Source organism: Syngnathoides biaculeatus, chromosome 6 (assembly GCF_019802595.1).
Source record: "Syngnathoides biaculeatus isolate LvHL_M chromosome 6, ASM1980259v1, whole genome shotgun sequence".
Classification (NCBI taxonomy): Eukaryota; Metazoa; Chordata; class Actinopteri; order Syngnathiformes; family Syngnathidae; genus Syngnathoides; species Syngnathoides biaculeatus.
The window spans coordinates 32,379,584-32,402,355 of record NC_084645.1 but is presented as its reverse complement, the minus strand read 5'-3'; the positions used below and the strand labels follow the sequence as shown (position 1 = coordinate 32,402,355).

The 22,772-nt window shown below is 41.5% G+C and overlaps 1 protein-coding gene across 1 annotated transcript in view; it reads right to left on the bottom strand.

The window, feature by feature from the left end:
• Nucleotides 1–18,305, bottom strand: part of roraa (RAR-related orphan receptor A, paralog a) — a 230,245-nt gene extending 211,940 nt beyond the window's left edge. Inside the window, exon 1 of the mRNA XM_061822862.1 lies at nt 17,911–18,305. Coding sequence (XP_061678846.1) covers nt 17,911–18,064 — 154 coding nt within the window. The 5' untranslated portion in view covers nt 18,065–18,305. The remainder of the gene's footprint in view (nt 1–17,910) is intronic.
• Between the last annotated feature and the right edge of the window lie 4,467 nt (nt 18,306–22,772).

The following is a 22,772-nucleotide window of genomic DNA, read 5'->3' as shown; positions in this document are numbered from 1 at the left end:
AGGTGAGCGAAAAACAGCAGCCTGCTTGATGCTCAGTTGGCCGCTTTAATTGGCTAAAACAAAGTAATTTGAGAGCAGTATGGAGGGCGTGAGGGGGTAAATGATGGGACAGAAGGTCACTGCTTCTCTTTTACTCTGCTGCGCGACATCCAGCGACGCCCGCAGCATGTGCTACGGTTAATACGGAGATCTATTATGCACCGGCCTTTCACCATCTGCTCACACACTGAGAACCTGCATGGCGAACCTTGTTATTGAAAAACAAAGATGCCATTTGTTGTCTTGCCCCAGACAACCATCTATGGCTCGAGCAGTGCCTTTTGAATCGTGAAATCATAAGACAGCGACGTTAGAGATGACGTAACTGCATCAAACGAGCTCTTAAAGATTAAGGATTTCGTATTATGTCCTGGGCTTTCTTGCAGGGTAAAAAGAAGACGAAAACATTTACTGGAACTCTATTACAAGTCACGATTGTTTTTCATTGAGGGACAGCGGAGGACTGGTTAGCACATCTGGCCACAGTTCTCCCCGTCCCTGTGTGGGTTTTCTCCGGGTTTCCTCCCACATCCCAAAAACATGTACATCAGGTTAATGGTAAACTTTACACCGATTTGATTGGCATTGGCTGATAACTAGCATTTTATGCTGATCGACTTTAATGTCATAATTCACCAAGCCAATCAATGACGAAAAACAGCATTTACTCCCTGTCTCCATCGTGTACAGTATATTTGAATCCAAAATTGAGTTCATTTTTAGCCTTCTCGTGTGTCTTTTGACGTGGTACGGTACATATATGACTACCATTAAAGTTATTTAAAAATGATGTCGGTGGTGTGGGACAGACAACACATCTGAGACAAAACACGGAATTCCTGGATCAGACAACAAGACAAATTTGCTTTTTCACAATTGTACTGTCAGATTACTGACTGCAGAATACTACAGTATTCCGTTTCCACTGCATTCAGTCTTTTACAAGAACTGCTCTTTAACTTATCAATTCAAATGGAAGCAGATCCACTTGTTACCATGGCAACGACAACAACAATGGATCATGCAGAGTGTATTATCAGAACAAAATGGAGAAACGTGTGGTGGTGGTCACCGGAGATCAGAAGAAGACCTTAATTCAAGGACTGCTTGTGGTATGTTCATGCACTTTTAATACAATATGGCTCGCAAGCAGGGAACAGAATGTTGTGTAGCCTCGCAAGCTAGTTCTAGCACGAGCTGTTATATGTAAATGTGCTAATTTTGTGTTGACTCGTGCTCTAAAATGTTTGTGTCTAATCACAATAAAGGCTCCAGCACACCCGCAACCCTTGTGAGGATAAGAGGCTTAGAAAATGGGTGGATTAATTACAATTTCGGCAATGTGGGCAAGACGCTGAACCCTAATTTCGTTCCAGGGAATAGATAAAGCACTATATAAGTTCAGTCCAACCAACAGTTTTCAGTGCAAAATCACTCTTTAAATCAGAATAAATGACAGATTATAATACTAAATAAATGCATCCAAAAATAAATACTTTACCGAGGGCTAACCGATTAAGTACGCTAAATACAAGGTGAAATCACAAATTGCAACTTAATGGAAGCAATACAATTAATGCATAAAGCGCATTAGGCTGTATTAATCAACTTTTCATTGGAAACTCCCGTCAATAGAGTGAATTGTCAAGGACTGGTACGTCTAAGTTGTTCTCCTCCACCATTGGTCACAGTCACAAACCACAAAGAACGTGACAGTTTTGATTTCTCTCTCTCGATTTACTCCCAGCATGTTTTCATTGCAGTCAGGCCAGCCGTAAGGTTCAATTCAAGGCAACCGCTACAACGATAGTAAATAGTGTCATACTGTGACATGCCACCGCTCCACCATCGCTCTGAGAGGGACAACTTCAAAATAAAGGCTTCATATATTACTACACTGGAGATAAACATTGTTTTAAGAATTTAAGAAAGAAATAAAATGTGTTGCCCCACCATTGCGGCCAGCCACATTTAACGATATATAGGATTGTCAAACATTTTAGTTGCCTCAATTCATTTCCATGTTCTCTCCATGATTGTGTGGGATTTCTACGGTGAAGTTAATTGATTGTTTGCGATTAACTGGTGATCATTTCAGTCTGTATGTACCCCACCGCTCTCCCGCAGTCTGCTGGGTTTGGCCCCCACTCAGCTACAAACTTAAAGGACATGTGGAATTGATAATTGATGGATGACCGAGTTATTAGAGTTCAAAATATTAGCAACAGCTATTATTTCTACAGTACTACACCATTGCACTGTAACCACGGAAAGTGTAATCTTTCGAAAGTCAGAATATTCAACATAGTGTAATATATATCATGATTTGGCTGAAATAATGGATTTTGCCACATCGTCATGCTGAAACTATACTGTCCCCGCAAAGTTGAAACCATCCCAAATGTCTTGGCAAGTTTCCAGGTGAATTAATTGAACAAACCCTACTCATGTTTGGTTAATTATTTAATCGAGAGGTGTGTAAAATGATTTTGCACACACATGGAGGACACAGTTGCTCATACATACTGCAATATTTTATCCGGCCACGACAATAACAAGAGGACTTTTGAGACAGTTTTCCAATACTTGGCGAGACAATGTTTCAACACTTGTGATTCTGTGCGCAGTGTGGCATACGAATGAGTTCAAGCGTGTTCATTTTGTCTCCATTTGAGTGCACGCAGCACAAGATGCACCCGTGTTAAACAAATAACCCCAACCCACCCCCTCTGTGCCTACAGGGCTCTCTCCCAGGTGAGGCTGATGCAGGGATCATGTGATGCAGACTGCCAGGGGGGGGATCATCGGGATCATCTCTGAACGTGGCCCCGAGAAAATTTGCATTGAGTGAGGAAACGGTTCGCTTCCTCAGCACAGCCGTGCGCGCATCTGAGGTGCAGGGGAGCGCCAAGCTTCCAACCCCCTCCAGGAGGAATCGGGCGTTATCAGTCTGACTGTGGACAACACCATCAATCTCTCCTGTCCACCTTCTTCTAGCCCAGAATCAAATCAGCTCAGGGTAATACGTCTGTGCTGATGACATGCAGACAAGAGAAACAATCTCGTCTGCCCAAATGTTGGCGTTTTCTGATGCGTCAAATATTTATCTTTGTAAACGCTCCTTGTCAATGACCAATGGATGCTCTACAAAGCTGAATGTTTTTTTTTTTTTTTTCCCCCAACCACATGCAGTATTATGCATATTCAAATAATAAGTCAAACGCCCCTGAGGCCGTACAGTTCAAAATTGCAAAAACTTTGCCTGAGTGAGCATCAAAGGACTGACTGAGTGCTCTGCTTTTTGTCAAATTGTCACCAATGCTGGAATGGTTCACTCTTCCGACTCATTTGCAAGCTGTGAGGGTTCAGTTCCTGCTTAGTGACACAGAAAGTTGGTCCAAACATTGATGGCGAGATTAGCGTTACCTTAATTAGTGTACATGTTCTCCACTGTGCTTTTGTAGTCCCCCCGTCCCCCAGGTGCACCAACATCCTCCCTCATACCGCAAACATGCATGGTCCAAAGCTGTAATGTGAGTTGAACTGGTTGCTTCTCTTTGCAGTTTACGTTGCCAGCAAATGACTGGATACCAGTCCAGGCCTCAGCGCACTTTTTCTTTGGCTTGGCACATAAAGAGATGAAGGCATATATGTCATCACATGTGAAATTAAAGCTAATTTAGTGTTTTATTGTTTTTTTTACTGAAAAATTAAGTGTTTAAATGCACTTTACAAGTAACACATAGGCGGCACGGTGGGTCAGCTGATAAAGCGTTGGCCTCGCAGTTCTGAGGTCCCGGTCCAATCCCAGACCCGCCTGTGTGGAGTTTGCATGTTTTCCCCGTGCATGTGTGGCTGTTCTCCGGGCACTCGGGTGTCCTCCCACATCCCAAAAACATGCAACATTAATTGGACACTCGAAATTGCCCCAAGGTGTCTTTGTGAGTGCAGCTCTTTGTCTCGATGTGCCATGCGATTGGCTGGCAACCAGTTCAGGGTGTCCCCCACCTCCTGTCCATTGACAGCTGGGATAGGCTCCAGCACTCCCACGACTCTTGTGAGGATAAGCAGCTAAGAAAATGGATGGATGGATTATTTTTTTTGTATTTGCATTTTGTCCATCCATCTTTCCATTCTCAATACTGCTTATCCTGTTCAGGGTTGCGGGCATGCTGGAGCATATCTCAGCTGTCTTCGGGCAAGAACTTTTAAAAATAACCGTTAAAATGTTCAGATGTGTTGACAGTTGAATATAGAACAAATGACAATGGATGTTTCCAGCTCAGCATTTGCAAATTCACTAACCTGCTGAGTTTTCTGTGGACACTCTCGTCAGTCATTCATTGAAAATGTCGGTATTTATTGTATCGTAGAGACCCTCACATTTAGGCAGAGACTATAACTAAAAACAAAAGAGTGGAGACCTCCACCATGGCACTTGTGTCCTATACTATAGTGTAGATGTTGGTCATGTGAGTCATACTTTGCAGAAGACTACAATTGATGAACTTAAAAAAAAATTCTGAAATAGCTATTCAAACTTTCTGGAAATTGATGAGGCGGTTTTACAAATAACATATTGCATTGCACTTTGCATTTGCCAGAGATAATGATGCGAACAAAAAAAAAAAAAATTCTCTCATACTTACGTTTAGATTTGTCTTGGGAAGGATGAAATCATCTTCACTTGCCAATAAAAACAATACGAGATGATAAAGTCTTGATCTTGACCATCCTTTTAGTCTCATTGGGTCATTCAAAATACCGCAGGTAGGTTTTGAATTGATTTACCCTGCTTTTAGTACCAGTTAGTCGAGGAACTGATCCAAAGATACTTTCACAAATCGCAGGGAGGTCTCGCTCGGAGCTACACTGCAAACATTAAAGCCCCCTGCAAGCTCGCCTGCAACCACGCATTCTCCCTCTCAGTGCCGCACAGAAGACAAAAGATGGCCAAATTGTTTGCCCTTAAATGCTTGAAACTCAATCAAGCTTCGTCAGAATCTGGCTCTTATCTCAAGTCTGAAGGTGAGGCTGCCATAAAAACTCTGAGGGGCAACATTTTGCTCTTGTTTGAGTGGTAATGCGACCATTACTAGCACCTAAAATACAAACTTCAGTCAAAGAAAGATTCTGAAACCTATGTTAGTCAAAAATATGTTTTTTTTTTACTCTTTGAGTCATGATGAAACTGTTGCCCTCAACCCAATGACGTACAATAAAAACTAGAAACTAGACTGCGCACAGGCCAACTTTCACATGGTAATTGGGCTTCAACTTCCGGTCAGGGCAAAACATTGCTTTGGTACTATTTCACGTGAAAGTTGACGTCCTTTGACATCCTTACAATTGTACATTGTGAAACATAATAATATTGAATTTAATTGGAATACGTTTAGCTTTTTTGTTGCACTATAGGCTGTGAAAACATTGGAGGTCGTCGCAAAGAAGTAACTTTTCACTGGTCAGTGTGTTTCAGCTTAACCTTCATAATTAATTATTATACATTTATCGCGTCATATTCCATAACAATGTGTGTATGTTTATCATGCTTTTTGCCCGTTACCGGAAGTCAGAGACTGTTGATCATGGCGGAACCAATCATGGATGCAGAGTTCGCAATCCAGTTTTTATTCTAAGCCATTGCCTCAACCCCAGACTCAAAAACAGTACAGTCCCATAAACTTCGCTTATCCTCTTTATAAAACAATATACAAAACCAAAACTGAAGATGATCATTAGTTTGAGCTGAGTCAAAATCTTGACTTTCGTGGTTACATAATAACTGGAAGAGCAACATAAGGTATTGTCTTGTGTGTATGTGTGTGTGCGCGCGCGTCTTTTTAACTTGGACTCACTTGGAGAAAGACGTAGAAAACAAACAGCCAACTTAGTGATGTCACATACATTTGTGAAAGTGTATGGGTTCAGAATTTAAAATATGCACTTTCAATTACACTAACTGTCCTTCCCAGATACATACATTTTTTAAACAATGCAAAATTATCAGTATTTAGTCTTAATGAGTCCAACAATGAAGGGAATAAAGTTCATATAAAATCTATGGCTTTGTGGTCTAGCTCAAAATTCATGAATTAAGCAATGTTTATCTCTAGCCCTTTAAAAGTAATCAGTGTGAAATGGTAAGCTACAATATAGCATGATTGTTGAGGTCAAATGAAGCATTTTCCACACTGTTTGACATCATTTCACTTTACTTAATTCAATTCTGATGCTTGTGTGGAAATGACGGTGGATTCATAGCTTTTTAAGTAAGCAGATGAAATGGTGCGCTACTTTTATGCACGGACCAGATGTGGTCTTGATTTACAGTATTTTCAAGGGGTTTGGTTGCCAAAGAACAATATGACATCAGCAGTGGGAAGTTGAGCTGCGTACGTCCAGAATTCGGGAAATCTCAACATTCTCACAACCAATTAAAACTCATGTTAAAAAAAAATGAAAAGGTTCATGGATGGTAAATAATGGGTAAAACAAGTCCTCGTAACAATTGTCAACAAGAGGCAAGACAATCAATAAGGAAGTACGTCACATCAGACTGAATAAAAAAAATGAGAAAAGAATAAGCGAGAGATGAGAAACCTCTGTTGACACCTGGTTTGTATGATTTTTCTGATGGGTGGGGGGGCTAATTCAGTCTGTGAAAGGCAGTTTGTCCAATTAGAAGTGTGCAACAAAATTCCACCTGGCCCCGACAGAGATGTAGTGCCTCCTTCACAAGACACTGAGGCGCGGTGCCAGCAAAGAGTGCGCAAACGCCGCAAGTGGAGCAAGCAGAAATTAACGAGCATCACAAGCCGCAAATGTTGTAACATAAAACCAAGCAACACTTTCAGACAATGCGTTCCCATTTTTACGGGCCCGAGAATTTCTCACAGAATGAAGTGAAGCTTTTCTTCTTGGATCACCTTTTCTTCACAAGGCAAATTGCGAGCGTCAGATTTTATTAAAACTTCAAAGCAAGTGCAGTAATCACGTATTTGCAACACCGATTGTCAAACTCTTGATAAGTTCACAGTGCGCCACACGAGCGACGTCTGCAAGATACGCCACTATCGGCATCACCCCAAGGCCTTCGCTGCCACTTTTCAGTCAGCCTATTTCTGTCTGTCACGTAAAAAGAGGCTTTTAACAACCCCCGTGCGCGGTTAATTATTGCCTCTTAAGTACTGCATTAGTCAGATAAAGCTGCAAATAGTGATTGATCAGATGAGGATTTTTTTTTTTTTTTGCAGTGAGAGGGAGCGGGGATGGCGACTCCTTCTTTCAATCACTGTCAGAAAGCAGCGTGGCGACAATGGCTCCGCCGCATGCCGTCTGGGTGGGCCTCCGAAAGCGATCAATGGGCAAACATTCGCTCAATCCAAATAACCATATGATTTATTCATAATCAAAGAGACTGAATTGTTTTCGACGGCAATTGCAAAACGACCAGCTAGAGCTTTATTGTCGTATTCCAAATGAAGAAAAGTACAGGGAAACTAGATGAAAGCGCTATACTATTCATTAATTCAATATTAAATTATGAAACAAACAAAATCTCTTCTTCACAAAATATTCAAGCCAAAAGAGTAACTCAAGGTTAATAATTAAAGTGTGCTTCATAATTCTATTTGAATAGGACTTATACACACATGATTAACGCTTAAACATTGGCATTGTTTAACTAACCATATTAGTCAGTACTGTGGCACGGGAAAAAAACATTGACCAACCTCACCAGATTTTAATCAAAGCTGAAAATAGTAGCTGATTGTAATCGGCACTCAAAAGTCACCAGGGGTGTTTGAAGAGCCCGTCAAGCCTGCAAGTGGAGCTAATTCGATTAAGTGGCGCCAGTACCTGGAGGGGACGGATCCGTATCGCTTCCCTTTTTTATTTATGAGATTAAGTCGTGCCTCTTATTCCAATATAAGTAATCAAGCCAAGAGAAATGACACTGATTTTCAAGTTGCTTTATCTCCGAGGTTTTTTTGTTGTTGTTTATTGCAGGTGATTAATAAAGTTTGTTCATTAATAGCATCACTTTGGTTAAAAACGACAATGACAACAGGATCACAAATAATGTTACCATAACATATAAAAATGATGGGAAATCATCTCCATTTTAAGGCAACATGCAAGTTCAAACCATTTGACGATGACCAATGAAAAGCAAACATTCTTTTTTTGCTGAAGACAAAAAAAGTAGGAAGCCTCAATCGCAGACGATCAAAATTGTCGACAATTAATTCATTAATGGATGTCGTTGTTTAAAGTGTAATGATTGTTTTTCTCTCAAAAGTGCCTGAATCCTCCCACTAGCTCGTCTGGGTTCTGCCCGTGACACATACCCGCACCGCAGTAGTTGTCATTCGGGTTAGTCGTGTGACATACCCATAAAAAGTAAGTCGGCATTAGCAACGAAGCCTGCCCATTTGAGCATTTCAAATACTAAAGTGGAATGCAAACAAAAACCTGCAAGACAGAACATCCCTTTCATGACATCAAGACAGTGACACACGAGCATCTATAAAGGAAGCACGTTGCGGCTGATTCAATTTCACCGTCGTTTCAGTAATCAATTTGGGCACTTAAACGTCAACGGCTGTGAGCTTACTTGCTTAATGTTGTAAACGTGAACATTAGCTTAAGGCTAACGATGATGATTTCATGAGGCTTCGCTGGATTTCCAGCACAACGCCGGAATACTAATCCACAGCATTGCGTCCTCAGATGCAGATTGATCTTCCTTTTTGTGTCCCCGCTCATTTTTGTGCGTTTCAGACATAGAACGCACTACGAGCATTAAGCTAATGGGTGCAATCTTAAGCCAATGGTTTTAGGTTGTTTGAAATACTCTTCTTCTTCTTTTCCTTTCGGCTTGTCCCTTTAGGGGTTGCAACAGCGTGCCATCTTTTTCCATCTAAGCCTATCTCGTGCATCCTCCTCTCTAACACCCACTGTCTTCATGTCCTCCCTCACAACATCCAGCAACCTTTTCTTTAGTCTTTCTCTTGCTTTTTTGCCTGGCAGCTCCATCTTCAGCACCCTTCTACCAACATACTCACTCTTTCACCTCTGAACATGTTCAAACCATCGAAGTCTGCTCTCTCTAACCTTGTCTCCAAAACATCCAACTTTGGCTGTCCCTCTAATGAGCTCGTTTCTAATCCTATACAACCTGTTCACTCCAAGCGAGAACCTCAGCATCTTAATTTCTGCTACCTCCAGTTCTGCTTCCTGTTGTTTCTTCAGTGCCACCGTCTCCAATCTGTACATCATGGCCAGCCTCACCAATGTTTTATAAACTTTTCCCTCCATCCTAGCGTTAGACCCTTCTGTCACATAGAACACCAGACACCGTCCGCCAACAGTTCCACCGTGCTTGGACCCATTTCTTCAGTTCTTTACCACACTCTCCATTGTGCTGTATTATTGACCCCAAGTATTTGAAGTCATCCACCCTCACTATCTCTTCTCCCTGAGCTTCACTCCTCCTTTAAATACACAATGTACAATTCTATTTTATGTTTAGTCTGACAGTAAACTTCAAATATGGTGAATAATATCTTGAAGTCTGTTTTTTGAAGAACTGTTCACTATTTTCCAAAGTGCTGGCTATTGTGACGTGAGCTAAATCGAATACATCAACACCATTCCACGTTTCAGGTCATAAGTCAAGGCAAAAAAAATAAAATAAAAACTCAGCCAGATGACAGCTGGTGTCTCAAAAAACTTAAGTTGGGTCACTCAAATCTCAAGGTGCCACTGTATTTGGCTTAATGAAAAAAAGCAGATGGACTAGCACGTGTGACAATATCCAAGAGATGATTTCACACGATCAATAAATAAGCTTCGATGGACTCGGCAAGGATCAATCCTCAAAGCGTGTCAAAACAGGCTCCTGAGATTTGATGTGAGGGCTTTAAACAACATACTCTAGATTTTACAACATCGGGTGTCCTGTTTTGAAACCCAAACAATAAAGCAAACACACACAATGTCCATTCAGTCCACATGTGAACCTTATGCCGTGTGAAAGTCGTTTGTAGCCTTCCACGAAGATACTCAAGTTTCTGTGTTTTTTTTTCTTCCTCTCCGAGTAGACAAACAACACTGTGAAGTCCATATGACTTGACACACATGACACGATGCAGAACATGTGTGCACAGTGTGATGTGCTTCAAAGAATTGATGGTTTGAAAGATATTGCTGGCCATGCGTCCCAAGTGAGCGCTGAGATTTGGAGCTTGACAGGCGTACCTACCTGCTAGGGTGCGTCGCAGCCTCTGCACAGAGTTGAGGATATGAAAGGCTCGGCCCTGGATGTGACATAGTCTCGCTTTGAATAAGCCTTTACATCCCTCTCAGCATCACACAGGCCCCTTCTGAGAGGCCCACGTAGTGTCAGAGGGACTCAAAGCAGCTCTTGAGCCAAGCGCAGTCAGTGCCCAGGTCACAGTGCACCACATTAAATTTAGACGCCTTTAACATCCTCCAATAATGCATCTGGAGTATTTCTGGTCATTACTATTCAGGCTTTTTTTCCCCTTCTTCTGCTTCATCTTGCATACCAACGTCTGTAAATGGGCCAAAGATCTGAGCTGTCATTCACCACTGGAGATTTTGCATCAAATCTGGTGTCTATCAGCAGTCAAAAGTTGCTCGCCAGCCCCAGTTTGAAGCCACTGGTGATTCAAACTCCAAAATAAACTGTCCCACATTACAACAACTTTCACATTTGGTATGAAGTAAGTATGATATAGGATTGCTGAACCTTGATTTAAATGAAATAGGATATAAATCGACGTATGCTGAATTAATTCTATCAAATCTCAGCTCACAACATAAGACCAGTTTGTCCATTTGCCGTGCCGCCACCAATATTTTACTGCAATGTTGTTTTTTCTGACTAAAAAAGAAACTTAAGGATTGATTATACTATGAGACCTGCTTTTTTAAGTAAATTTATTAGTTTCTTTCATTCAGATTATTAAACTACTTAATGCTACCACAAGGCCAGTTAACCCCTAACTATTCATTTATCTGTAGGTCTCAACAAACAACACTTGCAACATTAACATTATTTCAGATTTGAGTCCGATGAGCAAAATATTTACATCTGGTCTACAGCAGTTTTGATATGTGTAGCTGAACTATTTTGTTTCGAAGCCAATTGGATTTTCTACAATGACATAAATGGAAAAGAAGAAAGGTTCCCATATTCGTAAAAGAAAGAAAAGCGTATTGAACATGCAGTATCATTTTACTGAGCTTTACCTACAGTAAAAGTAAGTTTCTTTCGGCGTCGCCACAGTGTGTCATCTCAGATGAACGCACATATATGTTTGACACAATTTTCACGCCGGTTGCCCTTCCTGATGCAACCCTTCTCAGGGAGTGGAGGCCCCAGTGGGATACGAACCCACAACCCCTGGTTTACCAAACCAGTGCTCTAACCACTGAGCTTTACCTACAGTGCACCCAAAATAAGTCAATAAATGTAGCCACTCTACAACACTGTTGTATGTGTGGGTCATTAATTTGTCATTTCCTGCTCCACATTTCCTGCACTGTGTAAACGCCAAGTAACAAGTCAGCTTGAATTAACCGTGACACCCGCAGCACTTAAATCAAGTACCCATACAGATTAAAAACATATGGACTCCAGAATGTCATATTATGGATTTCCGATTGCAATGAACTTTGATCTGTGACCCTCAGTGAGGATAAGCAGTATGGAAAATGGACGGATGGATGAACCTTGAGGCTACGAGCTGGGATTTTGAATTTACGTGTGAACTCACAATGGATATTCACAAAAAAAGAATAAAACAAGATTGAAACACAGGATGACTGTGTTCCATTCTTGTAGCTGGCAGGGATCGATAGTAAATTGACAAATGCACAGCGAGCATGTCCAGGATCCTCTTGTGTACTAAACAGTAAAAAACAGGTTTAATCCCTCTCATACATTTTGCAGAGAGAGACAGGGTACCCCCATACCTGGTCGCCAGCCAATCAGGGGGCACATAGAAAACAAACTCACATTCACACCTACAGGCAATTAATTTAGAGTCTCCAATTAACGAACCTAGCATGTTTTTGGGATGTGGAAGGAAAACCGGAATGCCCAGACAAAAGCCACGCAGGTACAGGGAGAACAAACTCTACACCCCAGGTCCTCAGAACTGTGAGGTGGAAGTGGTAACCAGTCGCCCACCAGGCCGCCAGCTCTACAGGTATAATAAAAACAACAAAACTTCAGAATCCAATTTGGGTCCTCTCCTACAACACCGCAGTGTTCCTCATTGTAGAGAGTATGCCAAGAAAATGATGCCCATGCAAAGTTTAATTTCCCCTATAATCAGTTTTATACTACTGACAGAAAGAAATGTACAAAATATACATGAACGCAGCTCGTGCAGCTATTACATGACTGCTCGTACAAATGAAAATCTGCTGCACTAAACCGCAAATAATAATAATCAATTACACAAGAAACAAAAAACATGATTGCAGAAAAAAACAAAATTAAATTGACAGAGCGATTCATGAAGTTTCCTAGAACACAGTTATACACGCATAATCCGTGTACAACTCCAAATTAGTTGAATGTGGAAAAAGTGCATCTCCGTCTGCAAAATGTAACTTTTAAGGCGGCACAGAAAAGAGTTCGGCCTCATAACAGTTCCTGGAAAATATTAAGAGCACATTACACGGTAAAATACAAAACAAACATGGAATATGAATGCTAGCCATTGCTACTCCTCCCTCATCATGCGAGGAGTTCATCAAATATTTTGATGATCTTAATTTGCATGCACTTCAGCGTTGTCAGCCATGTTCTTAAAGTATATAATTGCACACTACAAACCCGGAAGGTATATGTCAATCTTCATCTGGTACTGGTGTACAGATTATCAGAGATTTTTTGCGATAGCTAACGTTAATATCGGTATCAGTCTATCCCTTTGCGTGAGTGCCACATGCAGGCCACATGCCACATGCCATCACGATACTCATAGTAGAGATGGTAAATAATCCAACCAGGAAATGCGTGGGATTAGTGTTGTTTTGTGAAATGATTGAACATGTTAACATTCACATGCAATAACTTGATTATAGGACAGCAGAAAAAGGGGAGGGAGGGTAACCGACACCAAAAAGAACTAAATTTTGACCTTTAAAAAAAGAATTATTACCTTGGATTCTGCATTTGTATCGAACATAATGTCTTTTGAGAGTTTACACAAAAATCCTTGCAGTTTATCAGAAAGGTTTCATGAATGTAAAACAGCAGAAACAGAGACAAGACTTCTAAAATTTTGTCTTCAAACAGACGCGGGATGAGGACAGCGAAAGCCTCACAAGTGGAAAAAAGATGAATCGAGCACATTTCATCTTGATGTTACATTGAAACTCACATCCTCCTTAAGCAAGCGCTCGGCTGCTCAAATGCAAATGGAACTTTGAAATCCATAAAATGAGAATACCTTACACTGCTCTACAGGAGCACTACCAAAGTCTAAACTGGGACCAGATGTCATAGCCCACACAGCGAGCAGAGAAAAAAACAAAACATTTTGTCAGGTGAACTAACAGACGTTGGCTTGCCTGCGGACAGATACCGCGAATGTATTACAAATCAATCTTGTGCTTTGGCTTCAAAAAATCTAAGTGACACGAGAGGTCCCAATAAAATGTGATATTATCACCTCTTGAATGAAAACGCAGGAGGAATGAAATTCAATATGACATTATAGGAAGAAAGACTTAAAAAAAAAAAAAAAAAAAAAAAGTCACATCAGAGCTCAGTCCAGGCCAAGCACCTACATCTGTATCATTTTTAGCGCTAACTCATTGAATTTGAGAAGTCGATGAGTGAAGTGTGGTCCGGTTAAGTGGCGTGAAAGCTCCAAGGCATCCCCGGGCTGTTTCAGATTTTCCGGAAAAGAAGAAAAAAAGTATTTAATTTTATTTTTGCTTCGCTGCACCACGTCCACTGAGAAGCGTGCACAACAAAATAAATGCTGCTGCCACAAGAGCTGAAATCTCTCATTTCACAGTCCAAAAATAAAACCGCTGGATGAAAGTCTGGCAACGCGTCCGTTAACAGGAGGTGATTTTATTTTCAATCAGCCACTAAGCTGTAATGTCAGGTTTGATTTGATTTCTACGAGCAACTCACTGTAGACTACTTCTAAAAATCTCGCACACGTCTGAAATGTGAATTGGAACTGCGAGGTAGTGTTGAGCGCAAAACACTTGATTCAATTAACAGTATGCTGAGGGATTACATCAATATTATTGTCATATCGGTTGATTGTTATGCCAATGCAAACTACAACCAAACATTTGACCCTGGATCAGTCTATTTCCTTTTCCATTGCTATATAAGGGAAAAATGACTGAAATCCAGCCAGTGGGTCGACCAGTGACCTAGAATATTATCCATCCATCCAGCCATTTTCTTAGCCGCTTATCCTCACAGGGGTCGCGGGAGTGCTGGAGTCTTTCCCAGCCGTCAACGGGCAGGAGGTGGGTTACACCCTGTACTGATTGCCAGCCAATCGCAGAGCACATATGGTCAAACAGACGCACTCGCAATCACACCTAAGGGCAATTTAAAGCGTCGAATTAATGTTGCATGTTTTTGGGATGTGGGAGGAAACCGGAGTGCCCGGAGGAAACCCACAGAGCCACGGGGAGACATGCAATCTCCACACAGGCGGGTCCGGGATTGAATCTGGGACCTCAGAACTGTGATGCCAACGCTTTCCAGCAGATACAACCCCCCCCCCCCTCCCCCCACTACCACAACATTATTTTGTTTAAATTATGAATGGGTGTCAATTGGTCAGAATTCTTCTAAGAAGGGCATCAATTGTGCTGGACTCTTAATTAAGAATGTCTTCAAGCAATTAAGGCAAAATGGTGCACGCTACTCGGCTTCACCCAGCAAAGGTGCAATTGATTCAGGCTGAGCCATTAGTCTGGGTTGAAAGAAGAAGAACATGACAAGTTCGGCTCCAACAACCGAGAATCCATGTACGACAACTTTTCTGGGCAGCATTACTACATTCATTATGACACCGGCATCAAAAGAGGAGTTCCAAACATTCAGGGAGAGACTTTCCCATCCCTTTAAAAATAACAAATTAGAAAAAAGGCCCAACTTACGAGTTACACACTCGCCTCATCGCTAGTCTAATTCTAAATTAACCATCAGCATTTGAATTAGTGATGCATTAATACCGATATTTGTATCCAATGCTGTACATGACTCGTAAAAACACCCCGCTTTTGTACTACAACACTGGGTACCCTTAACCAGCCTGTCATCTACTCTTCTGTCCTCCCTGAGTGTGTTGCCTGCAGTTTGTCATGATTGTGTGTATTTTCATGAGGTCTACAGTACGTACGTTATCTGCATGGCTGCACCACACTGTGGCCCCGGAGCCCGAGGTGCCCACGACTGAAGCAGCGCATACGCTACAAATCCAGGGCAAGTGGAAGCAGACGTTTCTGTGTCCAAAGGAAAACACATCAACTCAACTTTATTTCTACAGCACTTTTTTTTTTTTGGGGGGGGGGGCTGTACATAGCAATGTGCAAATGTAAAAAAAATATTCTTAATACATAAATGTGATATCTGAGTCAAATGTATCTCATGTTTTAACAATGTTTGACTCGGTGTGTAAGAAGTTATATTTGAGCAAAATGTATGTCATGCGCAATAAACGTTTTTGTTAAAATAGACATTTTTATCACAATTGCGTTATAAAGTACACAGCAAATATGTATACTCAACTGTAAGTACATGGGATTTTTTTGTTTTTTTACTAAATTTGAACACTTTTATTAGTTGAATATTTTTAACTAACATATACTGTATTATTTGTTTATTTCCAAACAAAAACCGGAAATGTATTCCGTTAACTACTTTTATGTGCAACCGAAAATGAGGTGACACTTTTTTTCCCAAATTTATTTCCACTCCTTCTTGGTCTTAAAAAAAAAAGTGGAATTTGGTGCATCCCTAATTTGAATTATCTCGATTGCGCAATAGTTCTAACTTTGACTTATCAATGAACATTTCGTCGGCTGGACTGGCTCACAATCTGAATTGGGGATCTTCATCAAACCAAGGCCTGTTCTGCTTTGTGTCTGCAACCCACCATTTAAGAGATTATTGATTAAGTTGCAGTGACACAACAACAACACAATGCCATTACAGCGATCAAATTTGCAGACAGCCACTTAAAGATCCTGACAGATGCGCTAGGAATCAATTGTCTACTCTTTCCACTAACTCTTCAAACCTGAGGCTATGTAGCATTAAAAATATATTTATGTGATTGACCGGAATGCTCATTGAACTACTCTGAGAGCAAAACAATCAATTCAAGAGATCTATAAAGCAATCTATTTCACACTAGACTTGTGATGCCAAGTTTAGAATAAATAGGAAAAAAAAAGTTCTCCTGGACAATTGTCTTTTCTCTTGTAGTCGTTCAACCTTACCTCAGACTGAACAGCTGGACCACTCATTCAACGCAGGAGGGGTTAAACATGCGTTTGCTTTTTTTTTTTTTTCTATCTCCCTACTCAGCATTACATAAGAGGCAAGAGGCGATCTTTTTTCCCTGTCGTTTCTTCTTTTTCCCAGACACAATTTAATCGTGTGCATAAAATAGGGTTGTAGGGGGTGAATGTGGGTCAGCAGGTTAGAAGACTCTCAAAAAGCCAGACTCGTGAAGAGAGGGGAGAAGAGGAAAAAAAAAAATCAATCCAAGCTTCCTAACTACCTGTCTTTGCCCCGCTATTACGTAAGAGCTCAGTCAGCTTTTGCCAAGCCACAAGTCACACACTTATTCCCCCGCTTCGGTGTTGTGTAAATACTGGAGGGGCGATTTGATTTCACCAAACATCAGCTCCAAAAGTGGCCGTAAAAGTGGTGCGAAAAGGAAAAGATCTGCAAGTGACGACTCTGCGATGATTTCTAACCCTCATCTTGCGCGCCTGTGTTTATGGCTAAACCTGTTACATAACCAGCTCACATTCCACATTCCCCATATCACACTCTAAATATACACGGCAGGAAGACCAGGGCGCGCGCACATGGACACAAAACAGTGCAATGGATTCATTGTCAGTGTGCAGCGCGTTATTTTGTCCTTTTTGTGTCATGTTGACAACCACTGAGCTTTATCGGGGGGAAGGGGGGGGTGGTAAAAACAAAAAAAATCATTTTAACTTGAACAAGGCGAGGAATACAGAAGGGGGGTGTGGTTAAACTGTAGACTGAAGTGTACAACGCGAATAAATCCAAAGGAGATGCAAACATTCAATGGAAGGCCCAGTACAAGAGATTTCCTACCACGCGAAAGGCGCAGTGCATTCAAGACAACCAAATCCAGCTGCCGGACGCCTTAAAAAAAAAAAAAACACCATGGAATAAAAACATATATTGGAGCTGTCATTTCAATCACACGCTTGAGTGCTGCTTCACGACCCAAGTCCACGCGAAGATCGATCGATAAAGCTGTCCGCAGTTTGCAAACTTTTGACACCCTGCCTGGGTCGCATTTGCTGCCCGTGCAAATAATAAGTACAAAAAAAAAAACAAATGGAATTAGTTGAACGTATGTTACTGATCGTGACGTACGTGATGCGATTTGAGCTGTCATTGTGGAGTGAACGCCAGAAAAGACGCAACGAGACGTTACAAAGAAATATTAAACCGCTGCGCCCACCCAAATGAACGCAGCCCCATGCTGATACACTGTGCAGTTATTTCAACCGGAGCTATTTAATTCATTTGGAAGTTTCTCGCTAGCCACGTTTCTCCACAGCTACACTCACCTCTATTGGTGCTCGAGCAGGTCTGCCTTCGAACCGGGGCTGGATGGTCTGCTTTCCGGAGCGTCTCCAGGCTTACCGGGGTTTCCCTGACCGGGGTAGCCGGCTCCGAGGCGCTGTTGCCCGGGTCGCTCGCTGGATCAGGCGGGGACTCCATGTTGGATGTGGTGGTTTCGCTGCCTAGACGCGGCGTGCACTTCAAACTATGTTCTCTTCGTTGTGTTTTCTTTCCCCCCCTCCGCTCCACCAAGCCTCGGCGATGTAATTTGGAGTAGAAGTAACAATATGAGAAATGCGAGCGTGTGGAGGTGGGTGTGCGGGTTTGATTGTCCGCTGGCAGCGCTAGTGAGCGCTCCACTCATGCAAACTAAGGAAAAAAAAAAAAAAAAAAAAAAAGGGAGACGAGGAACACACACTCAAGGCCTCACAAGTAACCCACGCCGTTCGATCCAGTGCACTTTTACACGGTAATGCCACCTTCTTAGTAAATAAACGTCACTGAACTCTTCTAGTCGCTCATGCATCTTTAAATTTCGGGGGTGAAGTGGTTGCGATTATGCCACCTACAGGGTACGGCTGCACTTTTAACAAGCCCACAGAGTGCATATAAATGCTTCAAAAAACACGCAACGGGGGCAGGAATTATTTCAAATGCGTGTGAAATCATAGTAACTTAAGTGAAGTGCCAAGCACGCGCACGCGCTCCTATTAAAAGTGGAGCTTGACAGCAGGTTTGACGTGACACTTCTGCTTTTTGAGATATGGTGCCGTAAAAAAGGGCTGCCGTCAGGCGTCGCCGTGGCGACCAGCACGCCCTGCACGGCTTGTTGCTAAGTTTCAAGCAGCAATGCTGCCTGCCTCATGTGATCACGAGGCCCACACGCACACGTGGACTGTGACACGCTTCTGCCCTCTGACAACTCTTTCACCGTCTTTATGACTTTACCCTCCACAGCATGTTTATATAAAAAAAAAAAGTAACATGAATAGTGCAGCTTTTCTAGAAATAAATTACTTTGATTAATATTGCACTTCCAAGTTTTGGATATTTCCGTCTGAACTCACCTTTTCATGTCCACGTTTTCAGTGGTTTTCAGTGACTTACTGGCTAAACAAATGGATGTTCAGAATTTGGACACCCTTTATTGGCGTCCTTGTATTATTTTGAAAATAGTGATCAAAGAAATGAAAAATCTAATTAGATTCTTTAAAAACTGTAGAACTGGAAAGGGAGGACACTTACATATTTTGGATGCCCCTTCTCCCTCCCACCAATACTAATCTTCTGTATTTATATTATGACGTTTATTACTCGCTGGGATAGGCTCCAACACTTCCCACGATTCTTGTGAGGATAAGTGGCTAAAAAAATGGATGGATGCATAATGGACGTATGTTGTTGTATGAACTCGGAGCAAGAGAGGCCCTCTCGAAGTGCTACTGAAGTCATTTTTGGTTACTTTTTTGCATCGTGATTGTTGCCCTTTAATAAACAAACTACCGTCTCGCCGCGTTGCAACACTTTTACAATTATTAACCACATTTTAAGTCGGGTGACATATATGTGTCACCAAACAAGTGAGAAAATGTCTTTTCCGTTTCTGTGGCGAAGCTGCGTCGCAGCACATTATAATCATTTCTGTTATTAACCTGGAAATTATGTCCTTTTTGTAAAGGTTGCCCTTGCAGCCGCATGGCCCATACCAGCAACAGTACATACGTGCAACTGACCGTCTTGCCCAATACCCAACGTTTGAAAAGGTAAGAATATTGTGGAATTTTCATTGAGAGTAAAATATGAGCAGCAACATTAATACAGAGTTAGGGGTGGCAGTTGCCAACAAAAGCAATACAGAGAAAGTCAAATCTTAATAACTTGCAAGTGTTCCAGTGGGGTTGACCAGTCCAGTACTCACGGACATGAGTAACCATTCAGCAGATCGTAAGCATTTTGTGAGGTGATGGAGAGTTTTTGTATCCATATTTATTATGCTGTTTGTTTGTTTTAGCATAGCTCCCACAATGAAACCATCATCGTGATTGTAGTTCGCTATATGAAGAACATCACTTGACCAAACCTGGAAAACATCTTAGCGGCTCTCCTGTGTATGCTACAATAATGAGCATAAATACGTGTTGCTGACATGATGAATTTAATGAAACTTTGTTTTCCATATGTCCAGTGTCTCTTGTCAAAAGTTAAAAACAGGTATATCTGTAAATGCAAATAATGCCTCAACATCCACTATTGTCATCTTTTGATGCTCCGTGGGGAAAGCTTGTGTAAAGCAAAATACATTGTAGGCATTTAAAGTTCCGACGGGTCCTTTGTATTGGTTTTCTGTTAAATAGTGTTCTTACATTTACCCGTGCCAGATGGAAGGATTTTGACCTAATTTGCCAAAAGCAAAAGTTAGTTGCGCATCTCCACTGATTCCCCACTGCGTTGATACTAGGCATAGATGAATCCCGACACCAGCTATCGGTGTAAGTGGTTGATACCAGATCTTATTTTGAGGTATTAGGTACTCGCAAAGGCTGCCGGTACCCGCCATTAATATTAAGGGCAAAAAAAAATCTGACATTGACTAAGTCCTCCTCATCAGTAGTTGTTTGTTACTCTGAGGGGCACTGAGGCCTCAGTACGCAATCATCTCTCATTGTTCAGTGAAATTTTATCGACCAAAAGTAATAGTTGTATCAGTACTCAGGTTCTGTATCCGTGAGTACTGTGGAAACTCAAGTCTACATGGAAAATTATAACATGAAGGTCCAAAATTTCAATTTCCTAGAAATCACTTTTGGCTGGCAAATGTCTATTTTAAAGTTTCGCAAAGTACTTGTAGAAGTAATTGAATTGCCAAACTTTTCAATCAGTTTCTTGGTAGTGCAAAGGAAGGTCGCATCGGTTAATCCACATCGTACACTCGAGAAACTTGATTTTATGCGCATATGCACACACAAACATGTTTTTTTTTTTTTTCAGTTCACAGTTATTTAAGTTACCATTGTTACGTTCATCCAATGCTTTTAGACAAATTTTTAAATAAAACTTATCATCTTACCATTATCATTGGTGATCATGATAATGATCATGGTAATAATAATAATAGACAAAATATAATGATCATAAATAATAGCAATGGTGGTAAAATAATTATTAATGCTAACAATACAGTCATCATACACTATATATATATTCATTTACTAGTCTGAAAAACATTACATTATATTACTGGATCAGGCGGCACGGTGGGTCAGCTGGTAAAGCATTGGCCTCACAGTTCTGAGATGCCGGGTTCAATCCCGGACCCGCCTGTGTGGAGTTTGCATGTTCTCCCCGTACCTGCATGGGTTTCCTCCGGGCACTCCGGTTTCCTCCCACATTCCAAAAACATGCAACATTAATTGGACACTCGAAATTGCCCCAAAGTGTCTTTGTGAGTGCAGCTGTTTGTCTCGATGTGCCATGCAATTGGCTGGCAACCAGTTCAGGGTGTCCCTGCCTCCTGCCCGTTGACAGCTGGGATAGGCTCCAGCACTCCCCGCGACCCTCGTGAGGATAAGCGGTGAAGAAAATGGATGGATTACTGGATCATTAAAAATTAAATGTATTTTGCGAGCGAGCTAAATTTCTCCAGTTTGTTGCTGTAATCAGTAATCTTAGAGAATTTTACTTTATATTAATTTACTGTATTATACAGGATCAATGCTGCCAGTAAAATACTGTAATTTTTATCTCCGTCAGCGGAAGGTGGAGGGCTCCGAGCTATAACTGCATATATGCGCAGAAATGAATCACAGTAAGTACAAAAGTCTTAATTCACAGGTATGTGGAACTGAAAAATACAATATTATACTTTAAAATCAAATCCATTTAGGAATTATTACCATTCCATTTTTCGGAGGAACAAAATAGGAACACAATCAGTTCTTAAAATTAGCTGTTTCCACATCCCCACAATGCCTTTTGAATTTTTTTCACGATCAGTTTAATCCTGCGGGCCAGATCACCTGGGCTTGTTTTGGGCCACGGGCCATATGTTTGATAGCCTTGATCTCTGTTCTATGCAAGGTTATTAATCACAATATGGAACATAGTTCTATAAATACCTGTCTGACTGTGTCAATTAAACATGAACATTATCCGTCCATCCTTTTTCTGTATCGCTTCTCCCCACTGGGGTTGCAGGCGTGCTGGATTCTATCTCAGCTATCTTCATTATCATTTTTTATAATTGCAATTTTTTTTTTAAAGCCGTACATGTTTCCTTTCGACTGTTATTGTACTCATTGCATATCCCATGATGAACGGGTGCGGCGGACGAAAACGGCCAGCAAAAGAGTGGGTCTATAAATCATTGGCCTGTCAGCTGTTTTTTATGTTTCCACAGCAGCTTGTATAGCACACCAACAAGACTATTTTATGGTATACTTTAGGAGCTGCGCTGCGGCGAGGGCTGACTTTTTTTGTCAGAGAGCCAGCGGGAAGCTCTGACTGCCAAGCAAGCACGCCAAGTTGCTTTCCCTCTGCTTAACTTAAGCGGCTCCAAATTGCCTTGACCTTTTCCCCCGGTGCTATTCGACCGTGTGACCCTTGCACTCGTTGCCTGTTGCGTGCGAGAAGACGTGGAACTTGAGGGAATATCTAAAGCAGTATTCTAGAACTAAGCGACATACCGTTTGTAACATTTTACCAGATTTGTGAGATTGTGTGTGTGTGTCTGTCTGTCTGTGTGTGGTGTACCAAAATGACCATCACAGCTAACCACCCACATAAAAATATCTCAACCGACACTCCCAAGTCTCCTCCTTCAAACCAGCTTGTCGTAATACGTCAACTGACCTGTGAGAGGCAGCACAGT